This window comes from Callospermophilus lateralis, chromosome 14 (assembly GCF_048772815.1).
Source record: "Callospermophilus lateralis isolate mCalLat2 chromosome 14, mCalLat2.hap1, whole genome shotgun sequence".
In the NCBI taxonomy this organism is placed as follows: domain Eukaryota; kingdom Metazoa; phylum Chordata; class Mammalia; order Rodentia; family Sciuridae; genus Callospermophilus; species Callospermophilus lateralis.
Window position 1 is genome coordinate 6,327,685 of NC_135318.1, and position 16,730 is coordinate 6,344,414.

General features: G+C 36.5%; 1 protein-coding gene across 1 annotated transcript in view; it reads left to right on the forward strand.

The window, feature by feature from the left end:
- Positions 1-16,730, forward strand: part of Taf1b (TATA-box binding protein associated factor, RNA polymerase I subunit B) — a 75,198-nt gene that overhangs the window by 41,864 nt on the left and 16,604 nt on the right. The window contains exon 9 of the mRNA XM_076833105.2: positions 15,044-15,191. Within this exon, the coding sequence (XP_076689220.2) occupies positions 15,044-15,191 (148 nt within the window). The remainder of the gene's footprint in view (positions 1-15,043; positions 15,192-16,730) is intronic.

Sequence of the window (16,730 nt, forward strand, 5' to 3'; positions counted from 1 at the left end):
TTAGAAAATGTATCTGTGAGGCTACATTTATGTAGGAGAACCATACTTCATATTCTCACGTGGATTTGGTATCTGTAATTTAGTTTGATCCTGGGCTAGTACCCTGTACCCAACCCAGCATTCTCAGCCTACAGTTTCCCTCCCCAACTTCCTAGAAGAAGAGAATGGAAACTTGGTTTTACAGTAGTCTAAGCACAACCAAATATTGACAGTGGTAAATCTGCTGCTAAAATAATTAGATAACCCTTCCAAAATCAAATACAAATTGGTTGGAGATTATCTACTCTTCTGGACAGCATCTTTTAATCTCCTGTAGTATTAATCTGTAAAATTGAAACATAGTTATAGATAAATCTGCAGAATCTTTGGAGAATAGACAAATATTAAGGAGGTCTTCAAAAGGTTTTTCCCAACTCTGATCCTGGGGCCAAAAGAGATTACCGTCTTCTATTCAGTTGGCAAGTCCTTAATGGTCTTTATTTCATAATTCTGCATTTGTTCCTAAGGATTTTATTTGTCTGTATAAATTAACAATATGCTTCTAAATATTTCTCACCCTCAGGACCAAGACTGTGTTTCACATAAAGTAATGTGTTTAACACAAACTGAAACCAGACTTCAGAAGTAAAAAAGTATTTTTTGTTACTACATGGCAGATTTACAATCATTAAGATAATTCTTTTTAAACAATATTTTTAGTTGTAAGTGGACACAATGCCTTTCTTTTTCTTTCTTTCCTTCTCTCTCCCTCTCCCTCTCTCTCCCTCCCCCGCTGTCTGTCTCTCTCTCCTATGCCTCATACATACTAGGCAAGTTCTCTACCACTGAGCTACAACTCCATTCCTCATTGAGGTTATTCTAACAGAACAGGTATGCAAGCTAAATCATAATATAAATGGAATTTATCCTTCCATAAATAATATATTACAGTGCTTTGTTATCATTATTATAGTTTTATACATTTTCAATTTTCCTTTTAATGAAGAAGTTGTGATGGTTTGGATTAACAGGTGCATAATGCCTTAGCTTCTCAGCTGAATTGCTTCAAAACAACAATAAGAAGAAGGGTGCGGCATGCAGCGCTGCACTTTTTTTTTTTTTTTTTTTAATAGCTCAGCAGGAAGTTTGCCTCTGACAGGGTATTGTAATCTGCTTTATCACAGGAGCCTGCTGTTGTGTAACAGAAACTCTAGCTTGTCCTTGCCTGTCTTAAAGCATTGCTTCATGAAGGAAAATAAACTCCCTGGAATATTTGTGATATTCAATTAAAATGCTTTCCCAAGCACTCCATTTTAAATGCATGCTGGAACGATTTATTATAGCTTTGTGGTCTTTTACATAACATATTACACTTGTGATTTCTTACTGTTGTAATTAAATGGATCTGTATCACTCTAGGAACCCTATGTATCATATTCATTGTATCTTTTAGATACATCTGTAGCCAAGTGGAGTAATAGTCCCTCCTTCCCCACCCCGCTTTTTTATAGAAAAAGGGGAAGGTTTGAGATGCCTTCAGTCAACTATTGATTTTATTAACAGGCAGCCTTTCTTCATTGTGTGCCTTGCATTTGCTCACAAAAGTGCATTCACTATTCTATAGTATGTTGAAACTTTTAAATGGAAATGGCTTTTCATTAACAAAGAAAGCATTTTCTTACTCCCTTCCATGTCTTTACTTTCTCCACTAAGTCTTGGCTTCTTGGGCAGCTGTACCTCCACCAGAAATGACAAAAGGTGCAATTGTGCTCAGAGATGGCCATGAAGATAATGGGGGGGGGGGCTGTTCTTCTATCTCTGTTTATTTTTGTTATTCCATAAAGCTGAGCACACCTTGAAAACAACCCCCTCCCCCAAGGAAGCTTTAAAACCCCTCTCAAATCTTATCCTGGGTAAGCCATCTCTTTCCCTTAAGTTGTTCTGTAGTATTTAAGAGGGCACCTATGTCTCAGTAACCACAAAGCTATCAAAATTCACCTAAAACAGGAGATGGAGAATAAAGTACAGAAGATGTTAGTTGTCCTCCTTTCCACACAGGCCAGGAGGTTTTTCAGTCTCCCCGAGTTTCCCTGGCTGCCCAGCAGTCAGGAGAGGAGGTGGGTGGTGCGCACAAAGCTTCAGTTCTCCCAGGCGTGTCCTCTTCTGTGCTGTGACTTCCAGCCCAGTGGACAGCCTTTGCATTTTGTTTATTTGTTCATTTAATTTGAAGGTGATCTCCTTCTGCTCCTTTTTCTGCCTCTTATGCTTCTCTCTCTCTCTCTCTCTCTCTCTCTCTCTCTCTCTCTCTCTAAACAGTGCCCAGGATCAAATCCAGAGCATTATATATTTGCTGCTTCACTTTTTGCTTCTAGTAAAAATCTTTTGGTCCATGTGGTAGACCAAGCTGAAAATCGAGTCTCTTTCATAGTCTCTTTCAGGGGTACCATTTCTATCAAAAGGTTAAATCACTGGTTGAACCAAAGTATTGGGCTTAGATATACTTGTCTCTATTAAATACAGTTTATTCTGTCAATGATAGGCAGGAGGGCTACTTTGGAGTTCAGTCATGATTTTTCTTTATTTTTGTAGATTTTAAACCCTCAGACCAATTTCTAAACGAATAATATGTAGTGTATTATTCTACAACAGTCCTTGGCAGTGTTTCCAAATTCTCTCAGAAATTAGTTATTTCATCATCTCTCTCCAGATTCGTCAAGAAGGGATAAAGAGGAAACTGGAAGTTCATTCTGAAGCACATCTCCAGTATTTCAAATGTTGATAAACAACATTCTGATCTTCTCTCTGAATGAGTAGAATGTAAAGACACGGAGCTGGCTCAGCCAGATCCACTGAGCGGGCACTTTGCCATGATGATTCATTTTGCCTCAAAGCAGTCTTGCAGCCTTTGTGAAACTGGGTCCCTTTTGGCTGAAGGAAGAAAAAGACTCTTCCAGAGCTGTCAGTCATATCTTAAGCACCTCCAAATGAAGGTCTTATTGGATCAAGTTTTAATACACTCTTAGACTTCAAACTTTACTCTAGATTTGTCTGTCATCTTAACTCTGTGGGCCACTGGAAATCCTTGGGATTGTTTGTGCAATCTTAGAATAATAATCTGACAGTTTAAAATCTACCCGAGGGAAATTAAGGTGAGTATAATGATAACAGGTGTTCTCAGTTCCTCTGGTTCCCACTCCTCCCTTCCAGAATTGCTACTGCCAAATGGCACTGGTAGAAACCAGTTGATGTTGTCTTTTGTTCTTGGCCTTTGTTGACATCTTAACCATCACTGCAATGCATGTGTGCGTTTCTCTTTTCAAGCTCACAACATAAAACCATCTGAGGGCTTCTGCTAATCTGTAAGAAAAATAAAGATGTAAGGCCCCTATATTTTCACTTACTTTTTGCTTCCCTCAACTGATACATTCTGTTCCCTGGGATTCACAGCAATATCATTAACCCTACAGGTTCTCAAGCTTTAGTATACCTAAAAATATGCTGAAGACTCATTTAACTTGCAGCTTTTTGGACCCAGGGTCAAAGACAGATTTAGGAAGTCTCGTATAGTGTGGGATCTAAAAAGAGATGTTCTTAATAAATGTCTTGCACATGATTCTGTTGCTTCTGTCTTTCCTTTGTTATTCCACCTTGTTTCTTGAAAGATTTGAGGTAGTAGTAGACTCATTAGCCCAAGGGTCAATATAAAGCAAAATGCTGTTGTACTTTACTAAACATGCAAAGTTTTAAACAGGACTCTGTGAGCCTCTTATTGTACCAACTACATCAGATTCCACTTACCTAGTGAAAATATACTACAAATCCACACAGCTTCTAAAATTCTTCCCTTGAGTGTGTTATAATAAGACAAATGCATTTTCTACAAGTCAGTCTAAAACAGTCACTGAAAATAGTTATCTTATGTTTTAGAATCTTGTAATTTTTTAGTTGTCAATGGCCTTTATTTTTATTTATTTATATGTGGTGCTGAGAATCGAACCCAGTACCTCACACAAGCTAGGCAAACGCTCTACCACTGAGCCACAACCCTAGCCCGAGAATCTTAATCTTTGTGAGATAGTTATCTATGTTTTAGAATCTTATCAATATTAGAAACTGACTCTCCACTCTAGACTAAGAACAGTTTGACAGAGACAAAAATGTTTCACAGTCCTCTTATTCTCTAAAACCATGCTAAGCAGCCTGCCCCAGGCCTTGTGCCAAAGGTCAGATATTTTGATGAGCGGGCAATGCAGGTCCTCTAACTGGCCTGGCTCAGTTATACTGGGTGCACATGTGGCATGGGGGATTTCCATAGCCAGGCCCTATAGGTATAATCGAGATATGTGCTGTTGGTGGCAGGAGGTAGCATTCTGATGCTTTTGATGACATCCCCTGGGACAGAAATAATGTGCAGTGGTGATATCCAATCATAAATATCTAACTTTATTTGAGGCATTAAAAAACAAAGCCCTTTGGTCTTATATTAGAATCACTAAGTGGTAGGTATAATTTCTGGGCAAGAGATTCTACACATACTATATTATCTTTCTGCTCAGTAAGTTAAATGTATATAGATTTTATGTATGTTGAATTTTTAAAAAATCTTCAGCTTTACTTACTTTTTTTTTTTTTCTTGGTACTGAGGATTGAACTCAGGGGCACTTTGCCACTGAGGTACATTCCAGCTCTTTTTTGTGTTTTATTTAGAGACAGGGTCTCCCTGAGTTTCTTAGACCTTGCTAGGTTGCTGAGGCTGACTTTGAACTCTCCCGAGCTGCTGGAATAACATGCATGCCCTACCACATCCAGCTTTATTTACTTTTAATTGTGACTGTTCAAATATATTGTGAGTTTTTTCCCCTTTAGGCAAATATTACTTAGGTTCATTTTTTATACTTTTTTATTATGCAAAAATATGCATAACATGGAATTTAACATTTTCATCATTTTTCAGAGTGCAGTCCAGTAGCATTGAGTATATCACATTGTCGTGCAACCATCACCACCATCCATCACCCAGGCTTTTCCATCTTCCTAAACTGAAACTCCACACCCATTTCATAGCACTTATTTCCTATTCCTCATATGCTCCAGCTCCTGGTAAATAGTCTACTTCCTGTCTCTGAATTTGACTACTCCAGGTAGCCCATATAAAGGGAATCATATAATATTTTTCTTTTCATGTTTGATTTATTTTACTTAACATAATGTCTTTAAGGAATATCCATGTTGTAGTTCTGTCAGAATTTCATTCTTTTTTAAGAGTGAATAATCCTGTTGTAGGGATATGTCACATCTTGTTTATCCATTTGTCCGTGGACATTTAGGTTGTTTCCACTTTTTAGCTATTATGAATAATGGTCCTGTAAATGTCAGTATACAGATATCTGTTCGAGTTATCTGCTTTCAGTTCTGTTGGGTAAATATCCAAAGAAGTGCAATTGCTGGATGATATGGTGGGTCTATTTTCAATTTTTTTGAAACACAACAATATACTTTGTTTTTGTGGTGTTAGGAATTAAAGTCAGGGCTTGCACACACTAGGCCAGCTCTCTACCACCAAGCTGTGTAATGTTTTTGAATGTTATTTGTTCTTATTGTAAAAAATAATATGTTCAGAATGATTAAGAAGAATGTTAAACATAATGAGAAGTATGATGAGATAAAAATCATCCCCAATCCAATTTCTCATGATTACCATTAACATTGGGTATTTTAAAAAATATTTTTTAATTGTAGAAAGATGTAATACTTTTATTTATTTTATTTTTATGTGGTGCTGAGGATCGAACCCAATGCCTCACACATGGGAGGCAAGCACTCTACCATGAGCTACAACCCCAGCGCAACATTTGGTATTTTTTATTGTCTTATTTAATGTTTATAACATATTTGCAAAATTAGGATTGAAGACTATACACAAATTTGTCTACCCTTATTTAAACTCAGTATTTGATATAAAATATGTATTTTCCTAAGTCACAGAACAGCTTAGCAGAATACTTTCTAATAGCTATTTAGTATGATACGTATAACATCTAGTGTAGAAGTTCAGTAGTGAAGAATTCATAGAGGGAAATATTTTCCAGTTACTGAAAACTATATATTCACAGATTATCTAATAAAATTAGAAAATTTTCACAAAATGTGTCATGTAAAAATGCAGAAGATGAAACTACCTAATTTACCTTGTACAAAAGCCATGAACCAGGGCTGGGGTTGTGGCTCAGTCATAGAACACTTGCCTTGCATGTGTGAGACACTGGGTTCAATTCTCAGCACCGCATATAAATAAATGAATAAAATAAAGGTCTATCAACAACTAAAAAAAAAAAAAGCCCTTAGCTAGAGGGGAGTGGTCTAAGAATAATGTAAACTATTAGAGGGATTTTTTTTTTTTTTAAGAGAGAGAATTTTTTAATATTTTTCAGTTTTTGGCGGACACAACATTTTTATTTTATTTATTTTTTTTACGTAGTGCTGAGGATTGAACCCAGCACCCCACACATGCCAGGCGAGTGCATTACCGCTTGAGCCATATCCCCAGCCCAATTAGAGGGATTTTAATTGGGTAGTGACATACCAGATTTACATTTAAAATCTCACTCTGGGTTGCAAAGAAGCAAAAGTGCATCTGGCGCTATCCATTAGGAGATTTGTTCTCTATGTTGGGGAGGAGGTTTGGAGGCTTAAAGTAGTAGTGGAAGTAGGGAGAAATAGTAGCATTTAAGACCAAGCCTTGACCATTGTGGAAAACACTGTGTGGAGGTTCCTAAAGAAATTAAAAGTTGAACAGCCATATGACTCAACAGTCCCTCTGAGGGTCTATACCCACTACCTCATAAAGATGTCCCTACTCCCATGGTCACAGCAGCCAATGTACAGAAACACCATCAGACAAATGAATAAAGAAAATTTGGTTTATAGTATTGTTCAGACTTAATAAGGAGACCTTGCTATTTGCCACAACATAAATAAACCTATTGCTAAGTGAAATAAGCCAGTCACAAAAAGGAAAAATTATATGAACATACTTATGTGTGGAATAGTTTTTAAAAGAGCTTAAAAACACCAACATGAGGTGAATAGAGAGCCTACAGAATGGGAGCAAACTTATACCACATGCACATCAGATAGGCACTAATCACTCGGATATATAAGAACATAATAAAATTTATTTTAAGAAGACCAAAAAACTTAACACCAAAAAACAAATAACCCAATCAATAAATGGGCCAAGGAACTGAACAGGTATTTCTCAGAAGATGATATACAATAAGTCAAGAAATATATGAAAAATGTTCAACATCTCTAGCAATTCGAGAAATGCAAATCAAAACTACTCTAAGATTTCATCTCAATCCAATCAGAATGGCAGCTATTTTTTTTTAATTAATTTTTATTGTAGGTTGTTCAAAACATTACATAGTTCTTGATATATCATATTTCACACTTTGATTCAAGTGGGATATGAGCTCCCATTTTTACCCCATATACAGATTGCAGAATCACTTCAGTTGCACAACCATTGATTTACATATTGCCATTCTGGAGTCTGTTGTATTCTGTGCCTTTCCTATCCTCTACTATCCCCCCTCCCCCCTCCCCTCCCCTCTTCTCTCTCTACCCCCTCTACTGTAATTCATTTCTCCCCCTTATATTTTCCCTCCTTTCCCCTCACTTCCTCTTGTATGTAATTTTGTATACCCCTGAGGGTCTCCTTCCATTTACATGCAATTTCCCTTCTCTCTCCCTTTCCCTCCCACCCCTCATCCCTGTTTAATGTTAATCTTCTTCTCATGCTCTTCGTCCCTACTCTGTTCTTAGTTACTCTCCTTATATCAAAGAAGACATTTGGCATTTGTTTTTAAGGGATTGGCTAGCTTCACTTAGCATAATCTGCTCTAATGCCATCCATTTCCCTCCAAATTCTATGATTTTGTCATTTCTTAATGCAGAGTAATACTCCATTGTGTATAAATGCCACATTTTTTTTATCCATTCGTCTATTGAAGGGCATCTAGGTTGGTTCCACAGTCTTGCTATTGTGAATTGTGCTGCTATGAACATGGATGTAGCAGTGTCTATAGTGTGCTCTTTTTAGGTCTTTGGGGAATAGACCGAGTAGTGAAATAGCTGGATCAAATGGTGGTTCCATTCCGAGCTTTCCAAGAAATCTCCATACTGCTTTCCAAATTGGCCGCACCAATTTGCAGTCCCACCAGCAATGTACAAGAGTACCCTTTTCCCCACATCCTCGCCAGCACTTGTTGCTGTTTGACTTCCTAATGGCTGCCAATCTTACTGGAGTGAGATGGTATCTTAGGGTGGTTTTGATTTGCATTTCTCTGACTGCTAGAGATGGTGAGCATTTTTTCATATACTTGTTGATTGATTGTATGTCCTCCTCTGAGAAATTTCTGTTCAGGTCCTTGGCCCATTTGTTGATTGGGTTATTCGTTATCTCATTGTCTAATTTTTTTAGTTCTTTGTATATTCTGGATATTAGGGCTCTGTCTGAAGTGTGAGGAGTAAAGATTTGTTCCCAGGACGTAGGCTCCCTATTTACCTCTCTTATTGTTTCTTTTGCTGAGAAAAAACTTTTTAGTTTGAGTAAGTCCCATTTGTTGATTCTAGTTATTAACTGTTGTGCTATGGGTGTCCTATTGAGGAATTTGGAGCCCGACCCCACAGTATGTAGATCATAGCCAACTTTTTCTTCTATCAGACGCCATGTCTCTGATTTGATATCAAGTTCCTTGATCCACTTTGAGTTAACTTTTGTGCATGGCGAGAGAAAGGGATTCAGTTTCATTTTGTTGCATATGGATTTCCAGTTTTCCCAACACCATTTGTTGAAGATGCTATCCTTCTTCCATTGCATGCTTTTAGCCCCTTTATCAAATATAAGATAGTTGTAGTTTTGTGGATTGGTTTCTGTGTCCTCTATTCTGTACCATTGGTCCACCTGCCTGTTTTGGTACCAGTACCATGCTGTTTTTGTTACTATTGCTCTGTAGTATAGTTTGAAGTCTGGTATAGCTATACCGCCTGATTCACATTTCCTGCTTAGAATTGTTTTTGCTATTCTGGGTCTTTTATTTTTCAGAATGGCAGCTATTAAGAATACAAACAACTGGGGCTGGGGATGTGGCTCAAGCAGTAGCACACTCGCCTGGCATGCGTGCGGCCCGGGTTCGATCCTCAGCACCACATACAAAGAAAGATGTTGTGTCTGCCGAGAACTAAAATAAATAAATATTAAAAAAAAAAAAAAAAAAAAGAATACAAACAACAATCAGTGTTGGAGAGGATGTGGGGGGAAAGGCAGTGGGACTGCAAATTGGTGCAGCCCAAGTGCAGTATGAAAATTCCTTGGAAAACTGAGAATGGAACCACATTTGACCCAGTATCCCACTTCTCAGTCTATATCCTAAGAATTTAAAAACAGCATACTACAGGGACTCAGCCACATCAATGTTTATAGCAGCACAATTCACAATAGCTAAACTGTGGAAGCAACCTAGATGCCCTTCAGTAGATAATGGATAGAGAAACTGGTATGTATACACAATGGAATATTTCTCAACAATAAAGGAGAATAAAATCATGGCATTTGCAGGTAAATGGTTGGAGTTGGAGAATATAATGTTGAGTGAAGTTAGCCATTCCCAAAAATCAAATGCTGAATGTTTTCTGTGATACAAGGATGCTGATTCATGGGCTGGGGATGTGGCTCAAGCGGTAGTGCGCTTGCCTGGCATGCGTGCGGCCCGGGTTGGATCCTCAGCACCACATACAGACAAAGATGTTGTGTCTGCCGAAAACTAAACAATAAATATTAAAATTCTCTCTCTCTCTCTCTCTCTCTTTGTCTCTCTCTCTTTAAAAAAAAATATTCGTTAAAAAAAAGGATGCTGATTCATAATGGGGATGGGTGGGGAGCATGGGAGGAATGGAGGAATTTTGATAGGACAAAGGGGAGGGAGGGGGAGGGAGAGGGCATGGGGGTAGGAAAGGCAGTGGAATGAGGTGGACATCATTATTCTAAGTACATGTATATGTATGAAGACACAAATGGTGTAACTACATTGTCTACAACCAGAGTTATGAAAAATTGTGCTATATATGTGTATTATGAATTGTAATGCATTCTGCTGTCATATATAACAAATTAGAATAAATTTTAAAAAAACAGACAATAAAACAGTGATTATTATGGGGGGGTGGTAAAATGTAGGTCAAAGGATACAAAATAACAGATATGTAGAATGAACCAGTGTAGAGATCTACTTACAACAGGAAGACTAGAGTTAATAAAACTATTATATTTGGGATTTTTGTTAATTAAGTAGATTTTAGCTGCCATTGTCCCACATATTTTAAAAAATGATGTGAAGTGATAGATATGTTACTGTGCTACATCATGGGAACCATTTCACTGCCTACCTATATCCTGTAACATAATGTTGTAGTCTTCAAATATATATAATAAAATTTATTTTAAGAAGACCAAGCTTTGTTGGTTGTGATGGTGTGTGCCTGTAATTCTAGCTATTTTGGAGGCTGAGGGAGATGGATCACAAGTTCGGGCAACTTAATGAGACTCTGTCTCAAAATAAAATAAGAAGGGCTGCGGATGTAACTTAGTGTTAGAGCATTTGCCCAGCATCAGTGAGGCCCTGGATTCAATCCCCAGTGCCACAAAAACAAAACAAGTTTTGAGGTAGCATATGCAGTCTATATAATAGAATGAATGTGATATGTGAAAAAGAAGATGTGTCAAAGATGTTCCTAAATGTTTGGGTTTTGGCTGGGTAAGGAACGTCGTTGGTAGGGTAAAAATAAAATAAAGATATTGTGTCCACCTACAACTAAAAATATATATATTAAAAATTAATTAAAAAAGAGGTCTTCTCTAAGTTGTGGTCTATTTTTATTAAATTCTGTATAATATTTTATATTTCATACATTTTAATATGTACTACTAAATATAATCAAATATATATGGCTAAAATACATTCACAACTTAATATATAATACTGATAGAAGACTGGTTAAAAAAATAAATGGAATGATATTGAAAAACCTTTGGCTACTTTTTTTAAATTTTTTTTTTAGTCGTTGCTAGACCTTTATTTTATTTATTTATATGCGGTGCTGAGACCCGAACCCAGTGCCTCACACATGCCAGCCAAGTGCGCTACCACTGAGCCACAGCCACAGCCCGCCTTTGGCTACTTTTAAAACAATATTTTTAGTTATTCACTAAGGGAAAGTTAGCTCTTTTTAAAAATAAATGAAAATTTAAAAAGCAAAGTCTATAATACTGCATTGAGAGGAGGATAATCTAGAATCTAAGCCTTAGGATAAATGTGTTGATTTGTTATTAATAACTATTTTCCCCTCAACATTTGAAAGAATGGTAACCTACTTGTCACCAGAAGTCTAGTTTGATACACCAGCTTTTAGTGTGGCAGTTTTGAAAACATACTGAATCTTATTAAGCTACCAGATTGCTATTTATTAATGATTTACTTTGCATGAATTTATCATCCATTAAATCATTTTTGAGATAATTATTCTTCTAAAGGAATGTTAAATGCTCTCGTGTTTTATTTATTTGCACATAGAAATATGTAATTTCATCTCGCATTTGCACTATTTTAAGGGATTAAAATCTCATTAGTAATATTAAGATTGTCTTCCCTTGACGGATGCTTCATGTTCTATCTAAATGAACAAAGTTTATAAAGAAAAAGGAAAGCTGGGTTCTGTATTTCCTAGCTACTCAGGATTTTGAGGCAGGAGGATAACAAGTTTGAAACTAGCTTCCACAATTCAATGAGACCCTGTCTCAAAAATTTTTGAAGGACTAGAGGTGTAGCTCAATGGGTAGAGTGCCTCCTGGGTTCAATCCCCCATATTAAAAAAAAAAAAAAAGGAAGACCTTCCAAAATTGCTGAGAATTTGTTTTCCTTTTTTCCCTTTTAAGTTCACAGATTAGAATGTAAGTAATAGTATTTAGTGTACAAGTAGAATTTATGTCAGCATTAAAACAAACTTTTAATTTTGTATTGACATAAATTTCCTTTGTATTCTACAGGTATAAATTAATCATGTTAATATAGCATAGATTAGAATGCCTTTTTTACTAATAAAAACTCCATGGGGCTGGGATTGTGGCTCAGTGGTAGAGCACTCACCTAGCATGTGCAAGGCCCTGAGTTCGATCCTCAGAACCACATAAAAAAAATAAATAAATAAAGATATTAAAAAAAAAAAAAGCCCTCCAGAGTCTAGATTTGAAATAACTGTATCAAAATTACTATAAGACAGAGAGGTGGTAGCTTCAGGCAAAGCAGAATTAAATTCTAGATTAAAAAATTCTGGAAAATAGTAGTATGATTGTTTCCTGTAAACATATGTATCCCTGTAACATTATAAAGCATCTCCCTGTGCTTTATTTTTGCCTATTAGCTAAATTTAAGAAAATGAAATTTTACAGAGAAATAATAATTCCTTCTGTTGGCTCCCAAACATAGTCACACATTTAGCAGATGGTGAGACATGACTTAACAGCAGTATTTTCTAAAACAACTTGGGGGTTTCATTGACTGTAAGCTCAAACTGGGAAGCAACTTTTCCTTAGACTAAGGAAGAACTTTTTAATGATTAGAACTATTAAAAATGGAATGACTAAGGTAGAGGTATAGCTTAGTGATTGAACTTGAATGTAGGGTGTGCATCATGCTGTGTTCAGTCCTGCGTATACACAAGAATGACTGGCTTTTGGGGGGATTGTGGTAAATTCCTGTCACTAGAGATTTACAAGAAGGGCCAGACATGTTCCTGCCATGGACTTTGTATAGGGTGTAGACCACATACTTCTCAAGATCTACCCAACTCTGTTAACCAGTTAGATTATTTCTCTCATAAAAGTGATACACAAGGTGCTCTCTTATACAAAATAGTTACTTAACCTGTGATGCCCTTCCTTTCTTGCATTCCCTCTTTTTTATTGGTTATTGAAATAAAGTGGACATCTGGAAACATGCACATATCATAACTGTCAGCAGCATGGTGAGTGTCACAGCCTGAAGAGTCATGCATCCAGTCCCTCACTGCAGGAGCGTCCAGCGGTTCCACTGAGTGCTCCTTCCATTCACGAGCCACCCCACCCTGGAGCCATGGCTGTCCAGTACTCAGGCTTGAGACTGAGCTGCTTTATAAATGGAATCATTCTTTTTTTTTTTTTTTTTTGGTACCGGTGATTGAATCGAGGGCACTCGACCACTGAGCCACATCCCCAGCCCAGTTTTGTATTTTATTAGAGACAGGATCTCACTGAGTTGCTTAGCACTTCCCCTTTGCTAAGGCTGACTTAGAACTCACTATCCTCCCACCTCAGCCTCCTGAGCAGCAGGGATTACAGGCGTGCGCCACCACTTCCAGCTGGAATCATTCTCTTTTGTGTTTGGCTTTGTGTGTTATATCTTGAAGATTCATACCATCACAGGTAGAGCATTCATTTCATTGCTGATGTGAGACTGTCAGAATTGATTTATCTGTCTTGTCCTTGATGGGCATTTGAATAGTTTACTGCTTGGGGATTTTTTTTTTTTTAAACAAATAGTATGTTGTTATGAACTTTCTATAGACAGTGACACACCTCACCATATGCACCATGTATACATGCTTCTTTTGGGCTCATACAGCTAAGAGTAGAATTGCTTTGTTATTGAATGTGCACATACTCAACTTGCAGTTACTACCAACTGATTTAAAAGCATTTGTATTCAGGACCAATTCTTTGTGCATTGTACTGAGGATTGCCCAAGGATGCTCTACCACTGAGCTACATCCTCAGCCCTTTTTATTGTATTTTGAGACAGAGTCTCACTATGTTGCCCAAGGCAGCCTTGAACTAGTGGTCAGTTGTCTCAGGACCAATTTTAACAGGGTTCTACCATATCAGAAATGTTAATTTTCCTGAAATCTCATGAGCATTTTTTTTTTTAAAGAAAGAGGGAGAGAGGCAGAGAGAGAGAGAGAGAGAGAGAGAATTTTAATATTTATTTTTTAGTTTTTTTTGGCGGACACAACATCTTTCTTTGTATGTGGTGCTGAGGATCGAACCCGGGCCGCAAGCATGCCAGGCGAGCGCGCTACCGCTTGAGCCACATCCCCAGCCCCTCATGAGCATTTTTTATACCTTACAATATTTTGATAACTTTGTATTTTGAACTATGATTGTTTTATACATACACCTCATCTCCCTTTCTACATTGTAAGCTTCTTGAGAGATCTATCTCATTTATCTTTGTATTTTCCAAAGTATCTTGCACTGTACCTTGCCTAAACTAGGCTCCAAACCTGATATTTTTATGCAGGTGGATGAATAAATTAGGAAAAGTATATGTAGTATTAATATTAGGAATATTCATACATTGAAAAAATATAAACAGAAGATGCAAAAGCAGCAAGGGCAATTTTCAAGGACTGAACAGAGTTAATTTATTGGTATTTATTCAGATTTTTCTGAATTTTATAAGCTTTTATATGTGAGAAATTACTATGAAGTTGAGTTGTGGATATCAACTAGTAGAATTAAAGCCTGGTGTTATCTTCCACATAGACTCTTGTGAATATTACTTCACATAGGCTGCATTTGTGGAAATGGATTTGAAGATTAATGAGAGGATGCAGAAGAGATGAGAGTTGTGTGTTAGAGTAGTACTGACAACACCATAACCCTGGTTGAGTCTCAACTTTATCCTTCCTCTAGATCCTTCTGAGGCAAGAAGTAATGATTTCACTAGATATGGTAGGAAGGCTAAATTTTATGAGCCAAATAGAATTTTAGTAGCTTTTTAATGAAATATGTTAATGTTGAAAATTGTTAAGTTAGAATAGTAAAGATTTGCAGGTGCTTTCCCTTTTCATATTTTTCTCCATATTCCAGATTCTATTCAATGAATACATATTACTTTTAATTCAGAAAACTTTAAAAATAATTTTTGTTACAAGAATTGCTTTTCTAACTGCCTTTCATTTATTTCAGTCTTGGCCTGACTATGAGGATATCTATAAAAACGTGATTGAAGTTGCCACATTTTTAGATTTGCCTCGTTTTCCAGACATAACTGAAGCCTGCTATCTTCATCCCAATGTCCTGGGTATGAAATACCTAATGGAAGTGAATCTCCCTGGTAAGGTGTGGTGTCTATGGTGAGGTGTGTCACTGCTGAGATTGTGAGAAGTAGAATGTAGAATTCCTTTGCAGTCATAGACTACTTAGAGCCACCTGAAAGGGTCCATAGTAACATGAGGCTTCATTACAAAATCCTTTCTTAAAAGAATTCAGAAATTTAAAATGGTTAAAGGACAACTCTTAAGAAACAAAGGTCTATCTTAGTGTGAGAGATTTATGCTTGAGAGAATATATGTGGTATTTATAGCAAGTTTGCTGAGTGCAAGCAAAGTAGCAAATATTTTAGTATGTGTCATTAATGACCTGCTTTTAAAAAATGTAGCACTTCTTTATTTGCACGAAGCATTATTATTACATAATGAGTTCTAACTTTAAAAAAATCCCAGAAGTTAATCTGTGGTAACGTTTTTGTTGTTCGATAGCATTTGCTATTTCCAGTCTCTAAAGTAAACAAAGATGGGAGTCTTGGTCAGATCACAATGAACTCTCTGAGGCACTGACAGCCTTTAAAGAGAGCCTCACTGTGCCTTGCTCACAGTACACCAAGATACAGGTAACCCTGATGGAATCTGCTGATGGAAGCCAGCCCTGAATTTCTTGCTAGACTAGAAATGTGAGAAATTCAGGACTTTTATTAAGAGAAAATGCAAACATGTTATGATTACATCATTGTTTAAGCAATATCAGAAATGTGATTGAATGTATTTTTGTTTTAAAATTGGGTCTTATGGGTTGCCCAGAGTGGTCTTGCATTTGTGGTTTCAAGAAATCCTCCCACTTCAGCCTCCTAAATAGCTAGGAAGATAGGTGTGTGCTACATTCGCAGTTGGAATGCATTTTTGAGGAAGGAAAATGCATATGTGAAAAAAATGCATATAATCAACAGTCTATATACATTAGCTAGCTATGAAAGTAGAAACGTTAGTAACAAATATCAATGGCTATAATTTTAAAATATTTTTTAAAACAGGAACAAAAATAATCTTTCCAAATGTATCATTTATAAAGCTAAGAAATGTGATTTAAATGAGATTTGAAAAGACACTATTTGATCAGAACTCCAGAATTTGGAAGATCTTATTTCTGTATTTTGATGTGTAACAGATCAAATTACTCTTTGGCACTGTTTTGTAAATACTTCTTTGATGGTTCTCACAGGGATGGAAAGTTTTTGTGTTTTATCACATATTCTAAAAAAACTTGAACTTATAAAGAATAGGTTATGGAAGGGACACATGGATTACCAAAATTGATAGTCTGGTTAATAGCTAGTGTAGTTCTCATGTTTGTTGTGCAGAAAGAGGGTAACAGTGTTTTCTGGATGCTATTGTATAAAAGTATTTCTTACCTGATTCTTCCTGAGAAGAATGAGTAAAATTAGTATATGCAGAGAGACATTATTGTCATTTGGTATTTATTAATTGATTGTGGAGACAGTATTATAAAGAACCAGGGAAGAGAAATTTCATTTCTTGAAATCTGTTCAACAGAAATAATTTGAAATATGGGAAAAAAATATATAAATGTTACTGGTCTC